Below are 26,427 nucleotides of genomic sequence, written 5' to 3'. Positions count from 1 at the left end.
TTTCAATGCCTCTGGACCTCACTGCCACCATCAACTCCAATGATGCCTCTGCTCCACTAGCTGCTGATTATTTGATTGGCTTTCAATTATTTATAATTATTTATAATTTATCAGTGTGACGCTTTCTATAAGTTATGCAGGCCTGCTCTAAAAGATGACTTTTACTAAGATCTGGATAGAGAAAATACAACTATTTTTGCTGTCTTCAAGGCATGGGTGGATGGCATTGTTTACAGATGCTTTAGGTCGGTGTCAAATTCACATTGTCACAGCGGCATCACATGATGTATCGGGACTTTTTCCCACTTCATTAAACCAGGCATGGGCGTGGCCAATGCGTGATGCATCCAGGCCAAGGGCCGGGAGTTTGACAGTCCTGCTTTAGATCATTGTTTAATTGTTTACAAAGAAACTTTCATTCGTGAGATGTAATCTGTAGTTCACACCCTTCAAACAGCTAGGTCTTCTATAAGCCCTTTTCTGGACTCCAGAACCTTAGTAGGAGGAATGTACAAGTGCATGATTCAGATCAATTGGAAATGCATCCAGACCCACATTTCACCCTAGTTATTCCTTCTCTCCCTCAATATCTTTGTTTTCTTCATCTACTGGGACTTGGTTTGGTGGGCACCATGATGTCCTTCATTTTAGAAGTCTGAAGTTTGTGTAAGTTTGTATAATACTGTTCTGTCTGTCCTGGTACATTTCTTGACAATTAGAATGGTATAGTAGCTCTGGGTTCTCTCCAAATCGTTCTTTCTCTGCTAGGCTCATTTAAATTTCCTGGCTTCCAAAATATTTTCAAACTGCAAGATTATTTGTCCATACATGATCAATACCAAGTTCCATTAGCATTATTGCAGGCAGCTTTGTCAGCTTCTAAGCTGTCTGTCCTTACAAATCTGTGAGGTTTTCCTGTCAGAAAAGTTGATGTTATAGTACAGGCCTGTCAAACTGGTGGCCCATGGGCTGGATACAGCCTGTACAGGCCACGCCCACCCCAGCTCTGCAAAGGCAAAAATCATCCCGATACATCACAATCTGGCCTGCAATGCGATCGGGGTTCACACCTCTGTTGTAGTACAATAACATAAGAATAGAAAGCAGTATCCTCCAATTCAGGTATATACTATTTAATAGTATTCAGCTTTGCTCGGGTATTTTCCCACGTCATTGTAGTTGTGCTTTTAAAGTTGCAGCAACGTTTCGGCAGAATCTCATCTGCCATCATCAGGCTTCTGTTGTATTTAATAGTATACTCTACTATTCTTTTTGGCCCATTAAAGCTTTTTTTAAAAAAATCATCCTTTCTTAGAAATCTTACTGTACTAAGATAAAAAAAATGTTTATTCTTTATTAAAGAGAGACCAGAATACAACATAATTTTATTTATTTGCATATTTATATAGCTGTTCATCTTACATACTTGACTTTAGGTAGCTTCCAATAAAAATAGATGAAATGCATACAAAACAAAACAAAAAATTCAAACACATAGCAGCCAACGATGGAAAACAACTGCCAATGTAACTAGGGGATAGACTCAATCACTGGTCTTATAATAGTCCACTGTTTGTGGGGGAAAAGGCCACTAAAGTTGATAAGGAAGAAAACTGCAATTGTGAAATCAAGCTGCTTTAATTTCACTGAATTCAAATAAGATATAAATAACCTGTGAAGAGAACTACAGACTTTTTAGATGATTCAGCTTTCAGAACATATGTCTTTTGTGATCATTTGAAGATGACTTCTTTTGGATGCTGGAGTGTCAAAGGTGTTTGTGTATGTGCTTGTAGAAATATTGGGACTCTTTTGCTCTTGACACTGCTCCAAATCAAAGCAAACATGCAAAAGATATTACAAAAACACATTAGTTTCTGTTTCTGCTTTTCTTTTCTTTTTACTGATATCGAGAACATTCTTTTCTTTCTGCTTGTGTTTCTGATTTTTTGAAAAAAAATACTGGGAATTCAAAGCTTCAATTATTATTGTGCGCTAAACTTTGAAAAATACTTCTGTTCCAAACCATTTTTTAAAAGTTGGAAATTGTCATGGTGACCTAGACTTTTTATGTGTTGCTGTCACCTGACATTGTTGCCTGGAAACTTTTTGCCATCATTGTTGGATTTAGCTTTAAATTAGTATCTAACATGTACAGTGTAGTACAGGCTCTTATCTGTGTCCATTGGCCCCTATAGTTACTTTTTAAAACCTGATATTTTTTTTCTAAAAATAATTTCAAAAACTTAATGAAAACATTAAATTGCCTCTTGACAATGTAGAGCTCATTTTTATTTAATCTTTATTGTTTTATAACAATTACTGATCTACTTGCTGGCTGAAAATTGCTGACTCTTTTTATCACTTAAATATAGCTCTGTATTTTTTTTTTAAATGGAGGAATAAATTTTACATTGGTATCTTTGAATGTTATCAATATTTTTAATCCGTTCACGTTCCACCATACACACCACCTGTTTCTTAATTTATTTTTTGGTAATGAGGTCTCAGAAAGATGCTTCTAAATATAATGATAACAGTTGCAAAACTAAGGAAAGCAATGGCCAAAAAAAAGGGGGGGGGAACCACATAAAATGTGTTGTTGGTTTTGTGGTAGTTTTCCTTGATTTGTTCCATAGTAAAACATAAAAGCATTAAAACTTGTTTGGAATTCTTATGTGTTTCTTATGTGAATTCTGAAGTTCAGAAGAAACCTTTTCAAGCTGGGAGCAGCGCACACTGTAGTTATTCTTTAAAGGGTTTTTGGTTGCTTAAGCATCAGGTGACAAAATTATCATTTGTGGAAAAAACCAGATTTGAAAAAATAGCAAGATTTATTATCACTGAAAATTTAAAACATTTTGCAACATTTTGGAAATTGATAATATTCATTTTGTTTGGGGTTTATTTCCACAATAACATCTTTGTTCCTGTCTTTTTCAAATTGCTGGGATCTATCTTCTCTTGGATCCAAACCTTGTTTTTACTCTTTCCTATAGATAAATAGGTGAAAGTGTTCACATTTTGCTGCTATGAAAACACATCTCTAAGGACTATTGTAAAAACTTGTTAGAAGTTATTTTAATAGAGGTGCTAACCACTTCCTCTCATTTCCGTTGTCTTTCAAGATGACTTGTTTACCTGGTTGTTCTAAGCACTGCATGGAGAGTTAAACAATTGAGCAGTTCCTTCCTTCCACTGCTAATTATTGGGGCTCCTTTTGGGATCCCAAAAGAAGAGCATTTCCAGGAGGAAATAAACGCCAGATGTTGTTTGTCTCTCACATCAGCAAAGCACTCCAAATTCAAGCACAACCTCAAGCCCCAGAAAAATTTCAGGACCCCTACTGTTATTTATTAATAACAGTAATAGGGAAGGTTTTCTTAACTACTAACATATTCATTTTGGTTACGGTGAATAATTAATAAATCAAGAATCCTGTAGCAATTGGAACCACATAGAGTGTTGATAATTTAGAGTGACAACCAAAATAAAGGTGATATTATTACATAGCCACCTGGTTGGGATCACTTCCTCCTTTCATAGCTGCAGCTGTGGCACTGAGATGAAACAGTAAAAAAAAAAAAAAAAAGCTGGAATAATTCTTTGATTATTTGGAGCCATCCTGCTCATCAAGGAAGTTTCATGTGTAAATTTTATAAGGCTTTAAAACAGAATTAAGAGGGGATAGCATCTCAAAGAATGCTAGCAAATGGGGTACAATGGCAGGTGAAATACATTAGCCCCAGCTTGTATATCTGAATCAAATCAGGCAATGGAGCATAATCTAAAATAGCAATTTGGATTTTTAAATTTTTTTATTTTGCTACAACAGTGGTTGCTCTTCTGTTCTTTTCATCAAAAGATGACATATTTGAGATATAGGCTTGTAAGCCTCATTTTTATATTAAAAGTTAGTATTACCAAAAAAAAGGGGCTAAAAACAACAGATGAGCATTATATAATAGGAAAGACAAACAGAAAACTGTTTGATGCGATGTGATGACCATCCATATTTTTGCAACCAAGAACTAGCAGTCCTATTACAACTTTTAGTTATATTTTGCTTAAATAAAAGATGCTCATGGGGAAGGGACGGCAAGGAGTATTATAGACAATTGTTACATTAACTCCATGACATTCTAAGGTTTTGTGTGATGTTCTGGATACCAAAAACATAATAAAATGCTGAAAACAAAAATATTGTGAAATGTTATTATCTGAGTAGATATATAGATATATATATGCACACACAACATATGTGTACATATACGTAACAGTTGTGGAAGTCAGCAAGTTTCACCTAGATGTGTTTACTCAGCACGCCAGAAGCTTAACAGAAGGCGCTCCCTTTATTTCGTGACAAGTAGGGCAGGACTGTTCAATCTTTTATAGCTCTGTGTGCATATTGTGGAGTCTAGAAAGAGAGCAAGCAAAACTGTTCTGCAGCAGGTGCCAGCTTTAACTACTTTGGGGAAATTATAATGCCAATGGAGGGGTTGATTTGCAAGCCGTTTCACAGCAGTAATTTATTTCCAAAATCAAAAAAAAATATATCCTTAATTTAGCAGTAGGAAAACATTTGTGATATGTACAGAACAGGTTCTTCTTTGTTGTCTTTTTGGCATTAGTAATACAGTATTTTTAACAAGGCATTATACAACATATGATTAATATTTTATTACCACAAGCTTGGGATGGATTGAGGCTAGAGGTGATAATATTCAAGGTGTGTATCAGTTTTTACCATATGGCTTGACACATTTTAGAGCTTCAGTTAGCCATCTGCCACATTAACATTTTTACAATGCAACTACATTTTTGTGTATTTGAGTTTAGTGCTGTGTGTGTTCAGATGTTAGCACCCTAGGGTGTTAACATATTACAGACATTATTCTGTCATCTACTTAAATAATGACATCAAGAAAATATAGCTGTGTACTAGAGATTAATTCTTCATCTTAAAATGAAATGGCTCTGTTAATATAACTACAGTACATAGCTTTAGACTCTTGTTAAGTTTATTTGCACAAAATAACTGATTCAGTACAAGATTCCATTATAACTGGGAAAATATAATTATTTCAACATAATTTTAGGTCATTTTTTTTAACATACATATACATCTTTGTTTGCCTTGCTGTGATTAAAATGTGTAGCAATAAAGTGAAAAAAATACACTTTTTCTCTTGTTCCATGAAATATATATCCTAAATATTCTTCGATTCTGAATGTCAAAGTGACTTGGCTAGAAAGAAGACGTGTTATCTGATAGAAATGGATGGTCCAGATCCTTTCCTGTCAGGATTCAGGGTAATCATGGATTAAAAATGGGTTGCTCTGATTACTTTTGTCAGAGGTTAAGAGAGGGAGTGTATCCTTTGGGTTATTATTGATGTCTTGTTCCATGAAATATATATGATGTCTTCCATGAAATATATATGATATCTTGTTCCATGAAATATATGTCTTGTTCCATGAAATATAAAAAATATAGGTCCATCCCACCCCTGATAGGACCTAATGGTAAAGACTGCAACAATGACACCATTAAAGCCAACATCTTTAACACATTCTTCGGCTCAGTATTTGTAAACAGCAATGGATCATGCCCAGTATTTCCTAGCCGAACCACAGACAACTACAATGATCTAATACATATTGATTTTACAGAAGACAATATTGAAAAAGCACTACGCAATCTAAAACCATCTCTATCTATTGGACCGGATGGAATATGTGCCTACTTCTTAAAAAAGCTATCCACTGCCATAGCTGAACCTCTAAGCATAATCTTTGAAAAATCTTTCAGGACCAGCTCCTTGCCTAACCTACGGTCACAAGCCACGGTCATCCCCATCTTCAAAAAGGGAGACCCCAGCCTAGTTGAAAATTACAGACCAATCTCCTTATGCTGCGTCACCTGTAAAGTCATGGAATCAATTATTAACCAATCCATTATCCTCCACTTAGAGACAAACAACCTACTCTCCAATAAACAATTTGGTTTCAGGAAAAAAACTATCCTGTAATCTGCAACTCTTACACTGCAAAAACATATGGACTACACAACTCGATCAGGGCAAAGCAATAGACGCAATCTACATAGACCTCTGTAAAGCCTTTGATTCAGTGGTACACAACAAACTACTCCTAAAACTAAAATCTTATGGTATCTCTGGACAACTGCATAACTGGATAGAAGCATTCCTGTCAAACAGACAACAAATGGTCAAAATTGGGAGTGTCCTATCAAATTCTGTACCTGTCAACAGTGGTGTCCCCCAAGGCAGTGTTCTAGGACCAACATACTCTACATAAATGACCTCTGTGATCATATTAAGAGCAACTGCGTTCTCTTCGCTGATGATGTAAAGCTGTTCAATACCACAGACAATACTGCTACCCTTCAAAAAGATCTTGACTATGTATCAGAATGGTCAAACAAATGGCAACTTCAAATCTCAACAAATAAATGCTCTGTCTTACATATTGGCAAAAAAAATCAGAAAATAAAATATAAGCTGAATAGTCAAGATCTTGCTGATGATCCAAGCTCTGTAAAGGACCTTGAAATACTCATCTCTAATGATCTAAGTGCTAGAGCCCACTGTAACTACATAGCCAAAAAGGCATTAAGAGTTGTTAACCTAATCCTACGTAGCTTTTTCTCTGGTAATATCACACTACTAACTAGAGCATACAAAACATTTGCTAGACCAATACTCGAATACAGCTCATCAGTCTGGAACCCACATTACGTATCTGATATTAGCACAGTTGAGAAAGTCCAGAAATATTTCACAAGAAGAGTTCTCCACTCCTCTACTCGTTGTAGAATACCTTATGCCACCAGACTTGAAATTCTAGACCTAGAAAACCTTGAATTATGCTGTCTTCGGTCTGATCTAAGTATGGTATATAAAATCATACTTTGCAATGTCCTACCTGCAAATGAATACTTCAGCTTCAACCATAACAACACAAGAGCACACAATAGATACAAACTCAATGTTAACTGCACCAAACTTGATTGCAGGAAATACGACTTCAGCAACAGAGTAGTCAATGTCTGGAATACTCTACCTGACTATGTGGTTTCTTCCCCAAACCCCAAAAACTTTAACCTTAGACTGTCTACTATTGACCTCACCCCTTTCCTAAGAGGTCTGTAGGGGGAGTGCATAAGCACACTAACGTGCCTACCGTCCCTGTCCTATTGTTTCTTTTATTTTTCTTATATGTACCCATTTCATGTATTCATAACTATGTATGTACTTATACCTATTATCTTGTAAGCAATTGACAAATCAAATAAATAAAAATAAAATAAATAAAATGTCTTGGTAGCATTCAGTACAATCAGCCATGGTATCCTGGTAATTCATCTAAAAAAGTTGGGAGTTGGAGACACTGTAGCTTCAATGATTCTCTTTCTACCTGAGGAGAGGGGGAATTAAAGGCTTCAGTCTTTAATCATGAAAGACCATAGAACTTGAAGCCATAGCCGCTCCAGTGTCTTATGCCACAGGATTTGATGTTCTTTGCTATGTTGTTTAACATTTTGAGAGGACACACAAAGAGTTTTTTTTTTTTTTAATGTAGACTATTTGGAAAGTTTTCTCTGTCATGATTCCCAACCTTTGAACTCTGCCATGGAGATTCATAGAGCTCCTTCATTATTGATGCTTTATAATATGCTTAATTACTTAATGACTTCAATCTTATGGTGGGTTGATTATTATTACTTTATTATATGCTGTTTTTATGGGTTTATTCTATTGTATAGTTCCCAGAAATTCCAGATTGAGCTGGGTTACAAAAACAATAAATAAATCTTTCACATATAGTGTATGTGCAGAAATCTTTTAAACGTTTACATATGTAGAAGTTCATGTTTGTGTGCATACCAATTGAAAAATGAGGCATTTAACAAAACTATTTGTGCATGAAGAAAAAAATATTAGCCTCTTAATTTCAATAATAGTTTTCTGATCTAAGATACTAGTACAATCACTTGCATGTGTAGTCTTAAACTTTTTTCCTTCACAAAATCTTACCCAGTCAACACACTGGCCAGCCCAAGTACACTGCTCAAAAAAATAAAGGGAACACAAAAATAAGACATCCTAGATCTGAATGAATGAAATATACTTATTAAATATTTTGTTCATTACATAGTTGAATGTGCTGACAACAAAATCACACAAAAATGATCAATGGAAATCAAATTTAGCAATCCATGGAGGTCTGGATTTGGAGTTACACTCAAAATTAAAGTGGAAAAAACACTACAAGCTGATCCAACTTTGATGTAATGTCCTTAAAACAAATCAAAATGAGGCTCAATAGTGTGTATGGCCTCCACGTGCCTGTATGACCTCCCTACAATACCTGGGTATGCTCCTGATGAGGTGGCGGATGGTCTCCTGAGGGATCTCCTCCCACACCTGGACTAAAGCATCCCCCAACTCCTGGACAGTCTGTGGTACAATGTGGTGTTGGTGGATGGAGCGAGACATGAGATGTGCTCAATTGGATTCAGGTCTGGGGAACAGGTGGGCCAGTCCATAGCATCAATGCCTTCGTCTTGCAGGAACTGCTGACACACTCCAGCCACATGAGGTCTAGCATTGTCTTGCATTAGGAGGAACCCAGGACAAACCGCACCAGCATATGGTCTCACAAGGGGTCTGAGGATCTTATCTCGGTACCTAATGGCAGTCAGGCTAGCTCTGGCGAGCACATGGAGGGCTGTGCAGCCCCCTAAAGAAATGCCACCCCACACCATTACCGACCCACTGCCAAACCAGTCATGCTGGAGGATGTTTCAGGCAGCAGAACGTTCTCCACAGCATCTCTAGACCCTGTCATATCTGTCACATGTACTCAGTGTGAACCTGTTTTCATCTGTGAAGAGCACAGGGCACCAGTGGCAAATTTGCCAATCTTGGTGTTCTCTGGCAAATGCCAAACGTCCTGCATGGTGTTGGGCTTTAAGCACAACCCCCACCTGTGGATGTCAGGCCCTCATACCACCCTCATGGAGTCTGTTTCTGACCGTTTGAGCAGCCACATGCACATTTGTGGCCCGCTGGAGGTCATTTTGCAGGGCTCTGGCAGTGCTCCTCCTGTCCCTCCTTGCACAAAGGCGGAGGTAGCAGTCCTGATGCTGGGTTGTTGCCCTCCTACGCCCTCCTCCACGTCTCCTGATGTACTGGCCTTTCTCCTGGTAGTGCCTCTATGCTCTGGACACTACGCTGACAGGCACAGCAAACCTTCTTGCCACAGCTCACATTGATGTGCCATCCTGGATGAGCTGCACTACCTGAGCCACTTGTCTGGGTTGTAGACTCCGTCTCATGCTACCACTAGAGTGAAAGCACCGCCAGCATTCAAAAGTGACCAAACCATCAGCCAGAAAGCATAGGAACTGAGAAGTGGTCTGTGGTCACCACCTGCAGAACCACTCCTTTATTGGGGATGTCTTGCTAACTGCCTCTGCTTTGCACCTGTTGTCTATTCCATTTGCACAACAGCATGTGAAATTGATTGTCAATCAGTGTTGCTACCTAAGTGGACAGTTTGATTTCACAGAAGTGTGATTGACTTCTAGTTACATTATGTTGTTTAAGTGTTCCCCTTATTTTTTTGAGCAGTGTACATCACAGTAGATTGTTGGATGTGTTCCTGGATGTGATACTCATTTCACAAAAGATTCTAAGTCTGTTGAAACTCACTATTAATGTTCTTTGATCGAGGAGCCATGTGGCCTGTTCCCTTGACGCTACTTCCTGCCGAAGTGCATTGTGGAGCGCTGCCTGGAGGGCTCTCTTGCTTTCCTCGACACAGTCTTCGCATTCCTTGTGAAACTCCTCAAAGCATTGGACGTGTGTTAGGAGTTTGGGGTCACCTAGTCTTGACTGGATGGACTTGAGGTTGTCTTTGCTGTGTCTCCACCATGCAAGAAGGGCATCTAGAACAACTAGCAAAGTGTGGAGTTTCTCGGGGGGCAGTTTGTGTTTTGGGGCATCACAGATCTTCTCAAGCTCCGCACATGAGTCGAGGTTGTGTAGTGAAGTCTGAAGACTTGGAGGCTAAATGTAGAAATATGCCTGTTAGTGTTGCTTGCTCCACAAGGTGGCAGTAGATGTTGCGTAGCGAAGTCTGGAGACTTGGAGGCTAAACGCAGAAATATGCCTGTTAGTGTTGCTTGCTCCACAAGGTGGCAGTAGAGGTTGCGTAGCGAAGTCTGAAGACTTGGAGGTTAAATGCAGAAATATGCCTGTTAGTGTAGCTTACTCCACAAGGTGGCAGCAGAGGGTCTGGAAGACGCTGTTGCTACACCCACGTTAGGTTGCAGTTAATCTTGGAACCTTGAATTAAATTGATTAAATTGTCCACAATAGTTGCAAAAGGGATTATCATTGGATAAACACTCAGATTAAATTTGAGAAACTTTATATAATTTTTGTGAAACTGTGTAAAAAAGGTCATATAAGAATTTGCAAACACGTATTGGAAACTCTGGGAAATTTCTCCTTGAGCACCAGAAGTTGCTATGGGCTGCTTTAAGACTCAGAAAATCTTACAGAGTCCTGCTGAAATTCCCTTTCTGTAGTTCAGCCAATAGTGAGGAAAACTCCCCCAACCCCTCGAGGGTCAGTTTAGTGACCAATCAGGATTACAGATGTGGTCATGTGATATGGACTACGTTTCCCAGGATACCTTGACTACATTTACCATGATGCATTCCCTTAAGGGGACAGCTCACAATTGCTATCTAACCATCCAATTCTCATACACTGGCTGGACAGCACAATTAAGCTGTTAATCTATTTGTAAAAATAAATCCACTGCCCTCCATGACATTTAAGGAGATAGTCCAATATAAATTTCAATGAATTTATGCTTAAAAACCTATGCATAAAAATTGCAGAATACAATTTGAAATCACCTTATTGAAGTGTCTTTCTGCCAGGCAGCTGCTTTCAACTGTATCCATTACTGAGCCTCATAGCATGTTCTGTGGCACCTAGTGAGGTACATGGGTTACATTGTTGGATTCTGATTCAAAGTTAAATAAACTTAAATAAGTATCTAATCATGGGCATTAAAATAATGAGAGGTACCTGGCTTTAATTTTTATTTTAATAAATTTACAGAAGTTTCATTTGCTTGCTGGCGACTGCTTTGGAAGCATGCAAAGCTGTATAGGCAGAAAGAGAGAAGACTGTTGCCTTTTTTGTTTTGCGTATATGAATCACCAGTTCCTGTTGGTTAATGTAAGAATGAAAACAGAAAAGAGCAACAGTAAAAAGGGAACAGACACTCTTCTAACAGACACTCTTGAAACTTGGAAGCATTTTCTCACTTGATGCAGTTGACCAATCAAAAGTTTTGTATCAGTTGCCATTTCTAGATCAAATAGTAGGTCATCTCCAAAGGCAGATTCACATAAAACACAATGTAGTAGTAGTCCAGTTGGGCAATGATCAGGACATGAGTTACTATCTTGATCCGGATAGGGTGGTAACTGCTGTGTTAGCCAAGCTGAGCAAAGACTACCCTGAATATGGTTTCCATGTGCTGTTTAAAATTCACAAGTCACAAACCAACTCTTTCAGGACAATTGTGACTCCATTCAAAGTAGATATGATAAGATACCCACGACTCTGTTTCTGTATGATTTAATCTGAGCTTGTTTTACCACCATTCAAATCCCAGTAGGTTTTAGGTACTTGTTTTATTCAGAACTTCAGTGGTATCTTTGGTTCCGCTCAGGGTTGCGATGAATGACTGGATGTTGTGAACATATTGATGAAAACTCATCCTGAAGTGGCAAATGATCTTCCCCAGTACTTTCATTTGAATGTTAAATAATTTGAGGGAAAACACTGAATCCCGAGGAAGTCTTCTAAGGAATTCAGCATCAAGGTTATTAAGTTAAGAGTGTAACTACCCTAAAACAATATCCCCAAGTCCGAACCTCTGCAGGTGATGCAGAAGACAATGGGGTTGAATGCTACTGAAAGATCTACTAGAAGCAGTAAGACCACAGCCCCCCTCTTTGAGATCTTGATAGAGGTATTGACCAGAATGACTATTTCCTCTTTAATGGCTAAGTATTGTTTCTTTCAATTAGCCAACAAAAGTGCATAAACACAGCATTTTTCTTTCCCTTAAGAAATTGCAGTATGCCCTATTCTTATCTGTAGGCTGTTAAAGAAGGGCTTTTGCCCCTGTATTGTATATCAAGATATATATTTATATCCTTTGTGTAAGTTTATTATAACTATAGGATATAGATCCTCTCTCCAAAAATGCAACTCAAAACAAATTGAGAAAACTTTCTTGATGAGAGATTACAGCCAGGAGTTCTGTTTGCTGCAGAAGACTTAAGCCTTACATCGAAAGATAGCCTTAACCCTCTATCATGAGTGGAGTGGAATTCCTTTCCCTAAAGTGATTCTTTTATGGAAGAATCCATAAATGAAAGATTGCTTCTCCTAGATTATGCTAACAGATGATCATATAATTAGTTGAGTCAAAGTCCACTGATTTCATTTATACCAAAGCATTCCCCAGCAGAAATCTCTTTTCCCCATTCTTTATCTACTGTGGAAGATATTCTTAAACTTGTTTAGCTAGCCCCATGTCCCTGTAGTAGCTTCATTTCATCACTGTTTAATGACTTGGATCCAGACTTTCTATAAGTGGAATTTCATTCACAAAGCACTTTCCCTGGAGGATAAAGAACGTAATGTTTGTTTTGCTTTTGTTCTGGTTCTTGCACCTATCTGTGCTAAATGAGAAGCTTCTATAGAGGGTTGGGGAACCATGTTAAATGGAATTGTATGTAATGAAAGAGGAATAAATGAGAATTGCCTTTGTCCCTTTCTTTTATTCTTTATGCAAATAGAATTGGAGATGTCTTAGAGGAAAAACATATTGGAGGGAGCTTGATTTCAGAGTTTAACTTAAAGTATAGGCATTAATTTTGATATTCATTTGCCTGTTTATTCCTTCATCTTCTAGAAGGTTTCAGTGGTAGAAATTTATTCTGTTTTGGAGAGGGGGGAAAATAAACCTAATTGCAAATGTAAAAAAGCCAAACAGAATGAAATGGGCTATGTCCTTGCTGATCACGATTAACTCTATTTTATCAATTTCCAGTTTTCTTTTACATTGAGTGGCACTTCCAGTTTTTGATCACTTTTTTTAACAAAAAGATAAATCCTTAGACTTGATTAAGGCCTAAATCTACCACATGAATGATGCTAAAAGTTAACCTTTCTCCCAAGTATCTTTTTAAAAAAAGGTTCTTCAGCGTACATTCAGTTGATGAAAAATAGAGGAAAAACTCTGATGTGTAAGCCACTCTTGAACTGCTTTGTTTCTTTGAAAGTTTAGGTCTGCGTAACTGTAAGCTAATAAACCTGAACTATTACTGCCCTTTTGTGTTATGTTTTCTTATATGGAAAATACCAATTTGTTTATTATTTTAATTGGTTTGGGTTTTTAAAAATTCTTTGCTTTTACTTACCAAAAGTTTTTAATAATGAATTATTAATATTAATCTCTCTTTCTAGATGCTCTTGGTTTTTTTTTTCTCATAAAGTTTCTGATATCACTTTATTTTGCAGCTGGATCCCGGGTTTCATACACAAGTCAACATAGCCACCTGGGCTCAGAACTCAGGGCACTACAATCTCCAGAGCATCACATAGATCCTATTTATGAGGACAGAGTGTATCAGAAGCCCCCTATGAGGAGTCTCAGCCAGAGTCAGGGAGACCCTCTTCAACCAGCACATACAGGCACATATCGCACTAGCACAGGTAGGTGGAAATACAGGTTGTTTTGCTTCTTGCCTGGGTAGGTACGTTGCTTTAAATAGCTGTTACAAATAAAGTGAATCAATTCACATGTGGAAATTTTTGAAATTGCATCAATAATTCCAACAAAGTGGTCTATTTATCTCTATCTTTGCTGTCTAGCATTCTTTCCTTGATTGTTAATTTGCTGAAGGTGCATAGAACGTGACTTTGTCATGTGATTAGTAGATCATTTACAATGAGATTGTTTAATAAATGAAGAATGGCCAAATTAATGAGGCATTGAGCAATAAATTTTCCCCACTTCATATATATATACATATATGCATGTGCATCCATATATTAATTTTTTTCTCTCACTCCATGTAAAGTAGCAATGTATTACAGTCAAACTTACAGAACCATTGATTCATTTGTAATGTAGAAATGCATGATCATATATCAAACATGTTGATATACAGTTCTTCTTAATTGGGAAATGTTCACTTCAGTCATGCAAAATAACACTAAAAACCCCATAAAATTTTACACCTCTGTATGTAAAAAACAGTAACCAAATCAGTAATGGCAATTAATATGTGAAAGAATCTGACACTAACCAAAATTGTTTTTATATTAACATAAAGAGGATTAAAGTTAAACATTATTGTCCTGTTATTCATTTTTATTTTGTTTTCTTTATCACGTTGAAATTTGCTCTCAGTTCAAAGAAGAACTTTTGTAAAACTAGAAGGTTGATTTGATTCTACTAAATTCCAGTCTTCTCTGTGGGATTATATCTCTATGCTTTAATTTTTCTAGTGTTGGTCTTCATGGTTCCTACATATGGCAGTTCAGAAGGTGGATGCAATTAATGCCATTTCTATTTTAGGCAGGCTTGGATATCTTGGAAATTTGTTCCTGAAGATTGATAGTTTAAGTACAGTTTATAGTTCTTCCATGCTTTTCAATCTCATGTTTTTTCACAAAAACTTTAGGCGTGTCCCCCGAATTGTACCCTCAGTATCATACTGAGAATTAATATTCCAACTACCCCATTGTACAATATTTGACATCCATATTTTTAGAGTTTCTTATCAGCATGCAGTGAAATAGGATCTTTGTTGTTCTTGATTCCTAATGTTAGAGTAACCAGGATATTAGAGTCTTAATATCCTAAATATGTATCCCAAAAGTAAAAAGCACAATACTAGGAGAGGGGAAGCAAATTACAATATCCTGTGGAAAGTCAATAAACTTGTTATGAGCAGTAAGAAATTCATGAGTTTGGATTTTTTTAAACTAACATTTCATTTTATTTTATTTTTAGTTTAGGCAGATGTAGCAATTAAGACATTCTTCAGTCAGGGATATCATTGGGTCCCAGTACGTATCCAGGACTATTCCTGATAGTTGGAACAGCCTTTTAAGAAGGAATGGCTTGGGACCAGAGGCCAGATATCTAAATAAATCTCTCCTTCTGAATATACATATTTGTAAGTCAAAATCTTAAACCATTCTTAATGAAGTTGGAGAGGGGTGGAGCTAAAATAAAGGCCTCCAGTTATATTTCTAATGCAAAGCCAAGGATTTTAAATCCAACTTTTCTAAGAGAATATTATAGTTGATGCTGGATGTTCCTTTCTCTGTTTCTTTTGGATTTTATTATACTTTTGTTCCCTAATGTGCATAGAGATTGTTATGGGAGAAATTAAAAGAATAATAACTTAATCTCATTAATGTTGTCTTTATACTTAAACCAGCAATTATCTTCAGTAATGATAAACTGTTATGGAGCAATTTATTTGTTATGCCTGAAATAACTTAATGTCTGGTTTCAGGCAAAAATGTATCATGTAATACAATCTTTATTATTCCAAAAACATAACTTGAGATGGGATAACTGATACTGCTTTTCATAGCATCCCCCTCAATTTTCTGCAAATTTGGTATTGCTGACAATAAAGAATGAATGTATTATGAGTGTCCTATATTGATGACTTAGCAGTTCAAACAGAAATATCTATTTAACTTCAGTATTATGGATTCTTCTATTGAGAAATTGATGGCTTAGTTCACATGTCTGATTTGTGTCAGTAAATAAAGATTAATAGCTGATTTTAATCTTTTAACAAAATTAAACTTACTTGGACCCAATATGATGATTTAGAATCTACTAAAGTTTATTTCTGCCTCAGCAAATCATTTGATGCGAAAAAGAGAGAAAGATATATGTAATACATAATTTCAAACTGGGATGTTTTTTGCACTGCTATATAATATATAATTAATGATATGCTATATGAAAAGACTATTAAACATTATCCAAGCAGACTTTTCAGTTTAAGTGGACAGTGATAATAATGAAGGAAAAGAAATCTACTATATTAGCTAAACTTTTCTATTTTTCTGTTATCCATTTATATATATTGGTTACAGAAAATAACAGATATTCTATAGCAGGGGTCCCCAACCTCTGAGCCATGGCCCGCTAGTAACTCGTGAGCTATTTGCAACTGAGCCGTGGAAATGGCAGGTGAGCGCGTGCATGCACATCCCCACTTGCGCAAGCAGTGGGCAAGGATATGCACATGCATTTCATTTGCATAAGTAGCATGCGTGCGTGCACTACATTCAGTCAAATGGAGCTGCATACATACTTGCCAGCCGCTCATGCAGAACCATCCCCTCTCCTCCCCGCTGGTCAGCAAAGCCGGAAAGGTTAGGGAGCTCTGTTCTATAGGATTAATAAACTGCAACTCTGTTTCATTAATGATTGAAACTGCCCCTATGTTATGTGTAAAAAATCCTGATTTTTTTCTTGTTATATTCCAGTGTGGTATTCAATTAAGTAATAATTTGGTTCATTACTGCTCGAAGTATTCAGAAATAAATGCAGGCAAAACTTTTCCAGTATGCTGATTATAAAATGTTATCATTTATAAAATAAAGCTGGGAGACTCTTACTGTCTCTTTTAAAGTAACCTAGTATGATGTTATATTGTGAATGAGCTAAACTTAATTTGATGCTCTGAGTTGTCACTTTTGAGAACTGGTGATTTGGAGTTGGCTTTTCAGTCAGAAAGATAAACTCAATTTGCTGAGCTTTCCCTATTCCTATTCCAGTTCCTAAATGCAAGGTTATTATTGGACTCTTTCTCCTCTTCTGTATATTTGGAAAGGGATTAATGGCAGGGAAGATAATAGAGCCCTTAAGTATAAAAGTGAAAGTTTTTACAACAGTTTTTAGTCATAAATTAAAAACACATGTTGTAAATTTGTGTTTTCATGGCTTGTAGCAGGCAGGAGAAAAAAAAATGTGTCTCACTGATGCTCACCCCACTGCTTGGGCCTCGACACTCACACTCTGACTTAAGTCCTGGGTTGTCTCCATGGCTATATCCCCAGGTGAAAGAGTTATACTAATGCAAGTAATGATTTTGTCATCAATTGTTCTCCAGTTTTCTCCTTTTCAGATGTAATTTAAATGTATGCTACTAAGGTCAGAACCCCATATTGAAGTAAGAAAAAAAAAAGGATTAAGGTAATTAAGTAAGGATTTGTGAGAAGTGTTTGTTACATTAGGCCAGGGGTGTCCAACCTTGGCAACTTTAAGACTTTAAGCTTTGCTGGCTGAGGAATTCTGGGAGTTGAAGTCCACAAGTCTTAAAGTCTTAAAGTTGCCAAGGTTGGACACCCCTGCATTAGGCTGACATCTATGTACCAGAGCCAGCAATCAATAATCTGTAGAGTCTAAGCAAACAGATAAAGTAGCAGCTTCTACCCTCTGGAATCAGGTTTTTCCCTAAACCCCCACACTTTCAAAGAGCCTTGAAGATGGCTCTCGGCTCAAACATTTGGTGATTGAAGCCCCTCTTTCTTTGTTCCCAGAAAGGTTTTGGCGTTTCTGCCTATTCCTTTATTGTTGGTTGATTGTTTCCTTCTTTTAAAATGTTTTATATGCATTTATATTATATACTAGATACATAACATATATAACATATGTATATATTTAAAAAGTATTATTACAGAATGGAAGCAGAGACATAACTTTGGATAGCAGTGTTAGTTTACCGCAGACAAATCAGAAGGAGTCCTTACAACTAATGTATTTTATTAAAAAGCATACATTTTAATAAGCTTTAAATTCTGTATCAATTTAACCACTCCATGCATCTCCTGTTTCTCTTCAGATCATGAAAATCTTTTGCCTTTTATTGATGAAGTTTACAGCTTACAAAAGCTTTTGCTTTTTAATAAAATGTGTTAGTTGAAACTGGACTATCAGACTCATTTCTTGTCAGCACACTGCAAAGAAATAAAGGATGCTTCAAGACAGTAATCGGAATATTTCCTGCTAATTTCCCCCTAGGACTGGTTTTAATTGTCCTATAGCTTTTGGGATGTTGGCTTTGAATCCCTAGACCCAATTGCATGAAATTCATTTCTTCTACTAGGGGCCTCCAGAAAAAGCTACGAAAGAAAACAGAAATCCTTACTTCCTTTTTCCTGAATCCCCTGTCTCACATTCAGAATCCCCCATCTTCACATTCATAGGGAACTCAGGGAACATAGTCAGAGGATATTGAAAATGGCAGGCCACTGACTTAAGCGTGCTCAGGCTACTGGATCAACTGTGTAATCCAAGAATTTGACAAGACAAGTAGTCATGGTTAATTCTCTTTCTCCAAAACAAGGGCAGGGCAAGGAATTCTTAATGTATGAACAGGTCTGTTCTGGACTTTGCAATCAGGGCAGCTGTTTTCCAGCACCTCTATAGTAGTAGCCAAAATTGTGAAAACCTTTTGGGAAAAGTGTATTTTTGAGTTTGATGGCTAACAGCACCACTTTTTGTGGAGTAGTACCATAAAATTATATATCAATGGAAAGATAATTGTATCAAGAATGTAATGCAACAGAGTTTGCTCAATTATCTGTATTTCATGAAAAGTTATAGCCAAATAACCAGAAAAAGGAAGCACAACTTGCTTAGGTTGCTATCAGGTAGCTTTCCTTCATCTGATTGTAGCCAATGAACATGTGTGTTTAGAGAACCAATCAGGTGTCATCTTGTTTTGGCAATGAGCCAATCAGATCACAGTAGGATTCAGTTTTTGATGTCATGTATTGAAGCTGAGAGGAGGACATAACACAGTGTGTTATGTGATCGCTATCAAGTTGATTGGGTTTTTTTGTATTCTTTCATTTAGTGAGTTTGTAAAACGTAATAAAATTAAAGTAATGGTGCAAAGAGTTGACTGGTCACCCAGAAGGTGATGTAAAATATTATTAAGTGAGCAAGGCTACAGTTATAATGAAATTAGAAGAAAAATTGGTGGAAACTTAACCAAAGGTGGCATTTCTAAGTTTTGAAGAGGTATAAGGAGAATCAGTCACTACAAAACCATACTGGTAAAGGCAGGAAAAGGTGCACAACAGCAAGTGAGATAGAAGAATTAAGAGACTGCCTATGTGACAGGAGAAAATCATCTGGGTATATACAAGATGAAATGGCGCAATACAATGTGAAATTGAGTGCAAGGACTGTTTGGCGCAGACTGTAGGAATTTGCCCTAAAATCTAAAATTCCATGAAAAAAGTCACTTTTATCTCTCAAGCAAAGGTTGAAAAGACTAAACTGGGCTAAAACCCATGTTACCTGGACAGAGGAACAATGGGACAGTGTTATTTGGAGTGATGAGACCAAGACCCCTCCCTATTTGGTCATGATGGCATAAAAATACACTTTTCCCAAAAGGTTTCTACAATTTTGGGCACTACTGTAAATCTAGAAATTGAAGTAGAAAGTATCTATGAAATAGCTGCTAAGGAGAACTGAATACTGAGTGTATTATAAACCTAAGGTTTATTCAAAGAGGTAATTTAAATATCTGTTGCATTTTTCTACTAACTCACTGTAGATGATTGAGACTACTTTCGGTTTTAACAATAACATTGGGATTTTTTCCTTAATCATTAAAGCAATGAATGACAATAATTGTATGTGGTCTGTTTTCATTCTTAATATAGAGATTTTTAAAAAATCACTGTTGAAAATGGAATTATTTTTCTCTGAGATGCCTGCTTTGATGGTTCCAAAAATTAGTTTTATAATCTGGACCATAATAGGTTTAAAAGTGATATAAGAAAATTAAAACTTATGTGGTAAATCATATTATTGAGACATCTATCATCCAGCCACCAAATGAGGAGCTGAGGTTATTCCTCCCACACAGTCTAGTCACTCTTCTTTCTTAAGTGATGTTTTGCATAATGTAACTGAATTTTTATATTCAATTGACAAACCATAATAACTACAAGCCTGGAAAAAAATAAAGGACCACTTCAATCAGGTTTGAGTAAAGTCCAGTTTTCCTAGTATAATTGCTCTGTCTATTTTCATGAGTTTAGATACTATTTTTTAATTATTAGTACTTTTATGTGATTCGCACTGCATTACTTGTTGTGACCTCCCTTTGGTATGGCAAAAGGTCTGTTTATTCACACATGCCTCATTTCCCCTTTTTCTCCTGGATTGAAAATTCTCTCTATATTCCTAACACAACTTAGTTTTCCCAATTCCTCCTGCCTTGGTAGAAAAAGAGTTTGAGGTGGGATGCATTCAGTATTATCAGTGCCTGACTACTGTAGTTGCACAATGTAGACAATTATTCAGCCTTAGGGAGCTAAGAGGTTTAGTGTGTGGATAGTTGAAAATGGAGGTACATGGACAAAACAGCTTTATTGCCTTTTTCTTTCCAGACTGGAATAGACTATATAATGGAAATGAGAGAGGGAGAGATCCAAATTGTGGGTCTCTTGTTGGTTTCAACCAAAGGAGAGGCTTTGGTGTGGATGCCGAGGAGAAGAGTGGAAGCTTCACCCATTCTTCCTGCACTAATCGCAAGTGTATGAGAAGGCCACTCATTATGAATATGGATTTGGAGTAGGGGCAGAACACCTCACGGTCATTCCCAATCTGGAGAAAGATGAGAGGAATGATTCCTAATCCTTCTAGACACAGTGGGAAGGGTTTAGTAACAGATGAGCAGTGCATACTATGAAAAATACCATTGCAGCTTCTAAAGGCAGGAATGCTGATTTTGTCAATATCCATCTGCCTGAGCTGTTTCACATCAAGCTTGAGAAACAAGAGACTGGTTACCACTGGAAAAAGTGGGGAGAAAGTGCCAGATTTAAACTGGAATGTTTATGAGAAAAAATGCAATCAAATAAAACCCAATTTCTGTTATGATCATAGACCAATTTCTGTTATGATCATAGAAGATTTGTGCAGTCATAAAAACAAAAGATACATCAAAAATAAAAATCTAAAACAATTGTGATAAACTGGAAAATACAAAATATACATAAATTAACAAATTAAACATATATAAAAAGCAACTAAAAGAATCTAAAAGTACTGGTAGAAACATCGGATGAGTGTGTGGAGCATAAAAAAAGTTGGTTATGTGGAAGAGTATATCTTCTAGGTACTCATTAAATTTAATTTGTAGGATAGGTTTTCCAAGGATTTTTGAGCATTGCTGCAACATTGTATGACAACATTGTAGGGTTGGTATCTGAAATCAGCAGGATATTTATGCATACTGGTGACATGAGGCTAGTACAAATATGTGTAGCACAGGCACTAGAGAATCATTGTTGTTTTTGTGTGCCCAGAGCCACAGGGACTTTGTCTCTGTAAGGAATCTTCCTGCATCAGCTTTCAAGGACAGCTAAAGGTAAGGTATGACATTGTACCACAATTAATACCCCTCATTGTTTAGCTGGTCCTTTGAGTTTGGTTAGGAATTCTATAGAGTAGGCAGAGTACTGTTGGATTCACTGGTAATTCACCAAAAATATGGCTAGATCCATTTGGTACCCTGTATCTGTTACACGCTCTTCAATAATTGCTTTGGCTAGTCATATTCCATGCTGAGTTAAAACCTGGAGAGAATCCCAAGGATGATATTTTAGTTGTTATTGCCTGTTTCCATCTGGACTGAAAAATCATCATTCATATTTAATGGGGCAAGAATGGGGGAGCGGAGAATAGTCTGAGCTAAGTTAAATATGGTCATCCACACTCTAGCCTCCAGTTTCTTGAAACCCATCTTTAGTCAGAGCGGCAATAGAGACGCAATTAGATGGATTTGAAGAGCTGATTCAAATCCTAATGGTGCAAAATCGAAGAAGGGGCCAGGTGGGGATTATAGAGTCATTGTGTTATTATCTTGGCCTCAAATAATTTGAGAATTGTGGGTATGTAGTGGTCACGTCTTGTCTTAAGGAATTGAAGGGTGACATAATCCTCATGGAGTTTCCTACTGCTGACAAAATGAAAGATTATCTCAGGTATTTGAAACCAAAGACCTGCTGGATTTTGTGGGCCACCTATGTTCCAAGAATGAGTCTTGGATCTTTGGACAAATCTCATGATTTTGGTTTTCTGATAATTGAATTCTAGCTGGTCTTTCTTGCAGTCTTTTGCTAGTGCTCTCACTTTTCTTTTAAGTGCTCTTGGAAGTTTTGCTGCATCATCTATGTAGATTAGAGCAAAGATTTGTCTTCCAGCAAGTGGATAGCAGTAAAAGTCTCTGTTGTGGAGATGGCCCACCATGGAGTTGATATAGAAATTAAGTAAGAGAGAGGCCAATATGCAACTTTGCTTGACTTCTTTGTCGGTTTCAGTGGCACTGGTGAGATGGCTTTAGGGGTTACATTTTATGTTCAATAAGGTCCTTTCATATAGCAGATATTTTAAATGAAGTAAACTTTGCTCAGTTGAGGAGGCCTCCAGCTTTCCCCAAATTTAATTCAGTCTGTCAAATCAGTGCTGCTTTGAAGTCTATGAAAACAGCATAGAGGAAGTTTGGGTTGTGGAAAAGAGTACCTTTCAGTGACATAGAGTACTAAGCATTGTTCAACATTGAATCGGCCTTCCTTAAAGCCAGCTTATTCCTCTGCAAGTGTATTTTCTTTTCCAGTCAGTTCCAGAATTTCCATTGTAGAGAAAGGCACTCAAGCTGCTTGCTTGAGTTCATTCTGATATGCAGTAAGGATTTTCATCTATCAGTGTTATATTGTGCCTGGTTGATTTCTGCTCAGTTTGAAGGGAATCTCTAAAGCCACCAGAATCTCTTTCAGAAACAGAGTAACAGGTTTTTTGTGTTGTTTTTTAAGCTGAAATAATAGCATCTGGCAGCACATCCAGCGTCCTTGTTCAGGAAGAGTTAAAATGTTCTAGCCCATGGTCTTAATGCAAGTCAGGGAAAGCTGCAATAATAATGTATTCTATAAAGTTGCCCGGTTGGAGCCTACCAACTGCTGAAGCAGTATCTGTCAGCTGTGCTCTGTGATGGACAGTTCCCCTGCTAACTTGAATAGACTTTAACTCTCTTGGCAGAGCTGGTAAGAACAGAACACGATGTAAATGTGTGTTCTTATTTTGCTTGAAAGTACTAAAAGAATACTAATAGAATAAAAAAAATCTGGTTTAAATATATTTCAAATGTCATACTTACATGATATTTTCCATAAGTGACAACCCTCTTTGGTTATTGATGTCAAAGTAAATAAAACATTAATGACTTCCAGTTTGATGTAATTTCCTGCTAATCTCCTATAGTTAAAATAATCAGATTTTATATAATGTAAAAAGAATCACTAATTTTCATTAGTTAGGCACTATTGTCATTATTGCCATGTAATTTTTGCAGGTTCTCCATTGAAGATAATTAGTTTTGCATATGTAATGCAATTCTCATACTGTTTAGTATTATTTTTAAATTAATTTATCTTTTTAACTTCATAAAAAGAAAAATAGAAAAGTACATATCAAATCTAAAGATATTTTTAACAACTGATTCTCAGTCTCTTGAGCTACAATGCAGAATCTTTCCTTTTACATATTAGTTTATTTCTTGTTTCAGTGTTTATGTTTCCAAACTTAAACCAATTTCTTTAATATCCAGTAGTTTATCTGCTATTTAAGAAGTAGGACATATTTCATATATTTTTTGGTGAAAACTGAAATAGAAAAGGCTATGGAAAAGCTCTTTTTTTTCTTCATAATTTCTCTTTTTTTCCACCTTAGCCGTCACATCTCTAACTAACTATAGCAAAATAGACTATAGTGATTTTTTTTTTGGCCCACCCTCTTAATACCACCTATCTCTAAATCTTTCACCTATACTTTTTTCAGCTATCTATCTAATATATTTACTAATAAGGTGCTACCAAGTTGCATAAACATTGGAAGATTTTAAAACTACATTTTCAAAGCTTGCAGTAAGACTGCAATAAAACAGCAGAAGCAAAATGCAGTAACTTGATTAATTTATAATTAACATGTGAAGCCCTCCTGCTGTTTTCCTTTATATTGAGATCTTGAAAGTGTCTTTTTTCTTTTGCACATAGTTCTGACACTTACAAAGCTATTTAGTCACTCCACACTGAAGATGTTTATCAGAATTATAAACTAAGCAATCTAGAAAATATATAAAAGGGGGGGGAACCGAGGGGCTACGTTTGCAAAGCCATCTTGTAAAAAGGGATTTGCAGTCTCATTAGTGTTCACAATTCTCTTGGCAAAACAGCACAGCTCTCCCACTTGAAAATGGGCACTGCTCTCTTGTCACATATCATTGGTCATTCTTGAAAGAATTGTTATTAGCTGTCTCAGCTGAAAGGCCCCATTAGATAAATGAAACTTGGTAGTACCTGTCTCTACAACGTTTTTTAGTTTCCACTTGCATTAGCAACAGAGAAAGAGATCTCTAGCTGATGAATAGGAAAGACTGGCGATGGGGAAAGGAGGTAGGCTCTAGAGCAGGGGTGTCCAACCTTGGCAATTTTAAGACTTGTGGACTTCAACTCCCAGAATTCCTCAGCCAGCTTTGCTGGCTGAGGAATTCTGGGAGTTGAAGTCCACAAGTCTTAAAGTTGCCAAGGTTGGACACCCCTGCTCTAGACCAATGTTTCTTAACCTTGGCAACTTTGACATCTGTAGATTTCAATCCCTAGAATTCCCTGAAGTCCACACATCTCAACTTTGGGAACTTTGGGAAACACTGCATTACATGAAGATCAGGAACTACAGAATACAGCCAAGAAACAAGTGTTGCCTGTTCTTAGACTTATATATTGCTTCACAGTGCTTTACAGCCCTCTCTAAACAGTTTACAGAGTCATCATATTGCCCCCAACAATCTGGGACCTCATTTTTCCCACCTCAGAAAGATGGAAGGCCTGAGTCAACCTTGAGCCTGGTGAGATTTGAATTCCATATTGCAGGCAGCCAGCAGGCAGTAGAAGTAGCCTGCAGTACTATACTCTAACCACTGCGCCACCGCGGCTCATCCTTCTCTACAAATGTTTTAATCATTTTCTATTTTAATTGGGTAAGAGGAAAAATTGTTTAATTTAAAACATTATTTAATAATATTATTTAAAGCAGATTCCCCAATCCCCCCCCACCACAAAATCACACAATTTCAATTTTAAATCTGTTTTATGAAGAAAACAGGATCAACTTTTCATTAACTTCTTAATTTTATAAAATAGTTTATTTTGTATAAATACATTTTGTAAAATAAAATGTATTTACTTGCTTTCCTCTGAGAATACTTAAGCGTATGTTAGCTAATTATGCTGGAATTATTATTAATCTATATATTTTATTTGGTTTGGTTTGAGACAGTATAATTAATTTGGTGTTGACATAGTCTGCTATATAGCCTTCTATCATCTTATGACACTTTGGATTCAAATGTTTAAAACGCAATTATTCTAATTCTATTAATATGGCTTCAACAGATAGTTCCAGTGATATAGAACCAAAAGTGGGGAGGAGACATCACTGTTTAAGTATTGTCATTATGGAAAGAAGTCTGACGTAATTGAGGATGTTTACACGGGTGGGATTCTACCAGTTCTGTCCACCTCTGTAAAACCAGTTGCTCTGAAGAGCAGCAAACAGAGAGCATACATAGAACCGGTTCTATGTCTGCTGCTCTTTTGGCCCACCTACCCACCCGGGCTCTTACCTGACCTTTATTTCCTGCTTTTTCAACTGCAGCTGCTTTGCGTGACACAGCTGCAGTTGAAAAAGCAGGGAAAAAGTGCCTTTTCAACTGCTGCGCACTCACACGCAGCGCTGCTCAGCTGTCCAGGCAGCTAGCTGATGATGTTATACACGCGCACATCAGGCGCATGCGCACGCAAAATGTAAAGTCACCAAACTGGTAGTTACACCGGTCAGATCCCACCCTCTGTAACTGATAAGTGTGTCTAAGTACAGGTAGTCCTTGACAAATGACCCCCAACTGAGCCCAACATTTCTCTTGCTAAGTGAGGCTGTTATTAAGTGAGCTTTGCCCCATTTTATGACCTTTTTTATCCACACTTGTTTAAGCGAATTACTGCAGTTGTGAATCATGCAGTCATTAAGCAAATCTGGCTTTCCCCATTGATTTTACTTGTCCGGAGCCAGCTGGGAAGGATTACAAATGGTGATCACATGATCCCAAGACAGTGCAACAACCATACATACAGTATATGCCAATTCTTAAGCATCCAAATTTTGATCATGTGACCATGAGAT

General features: G+C 36.9%; 1 protein-coding gene across 17 annotated transcripts in view; it reads left to right on the top strand.

The window, feature by feature from the left end:
* Positions 1-26,427, top strand: part of CTNND2 (catenin delta 2) — a 492,160-nt gene that overhangs the window by 275,353 nt on the left and 190,380 nt on the right. For all 17 annotated transcript variants that reach the window (XR_015748772.1, XM_087961146.1, XM_087961145.1 and 14 more), the window contains one exon: positions 13,647-13,841. Coding sequence is in view for 16 of the 17 variants with exons in the window: in XM_087961146.1 (XP_087817272.1) it covers positions 13,647-13,841 (195 nt within the window). In the remaining variant the exon portion in view is untranslated. The remainder of the gene's footprint in view (positions 1-13,646; positions 13,842-26,427) is intronic.

Source organism: Notechis scutatus, chromosome 3, assembly GCF_049901735.1.
Source record: "Notechis scutatus isolate UNSWTSFEM ecotype Mainland chromosome 3, rNotScu1.2, whole genome shotgun sequence".
Classification (NCBI taxonomy): Eukaryota; Metazoa; Chordata; class Lepidosauria; order Squamata; family Elapidae; genus Notechis; species Notechis scutatus.
Note: the sequence above shows the minus strand (reverse complement) of the source record. Positions and strands in the feature narration are given on the sequence as shown.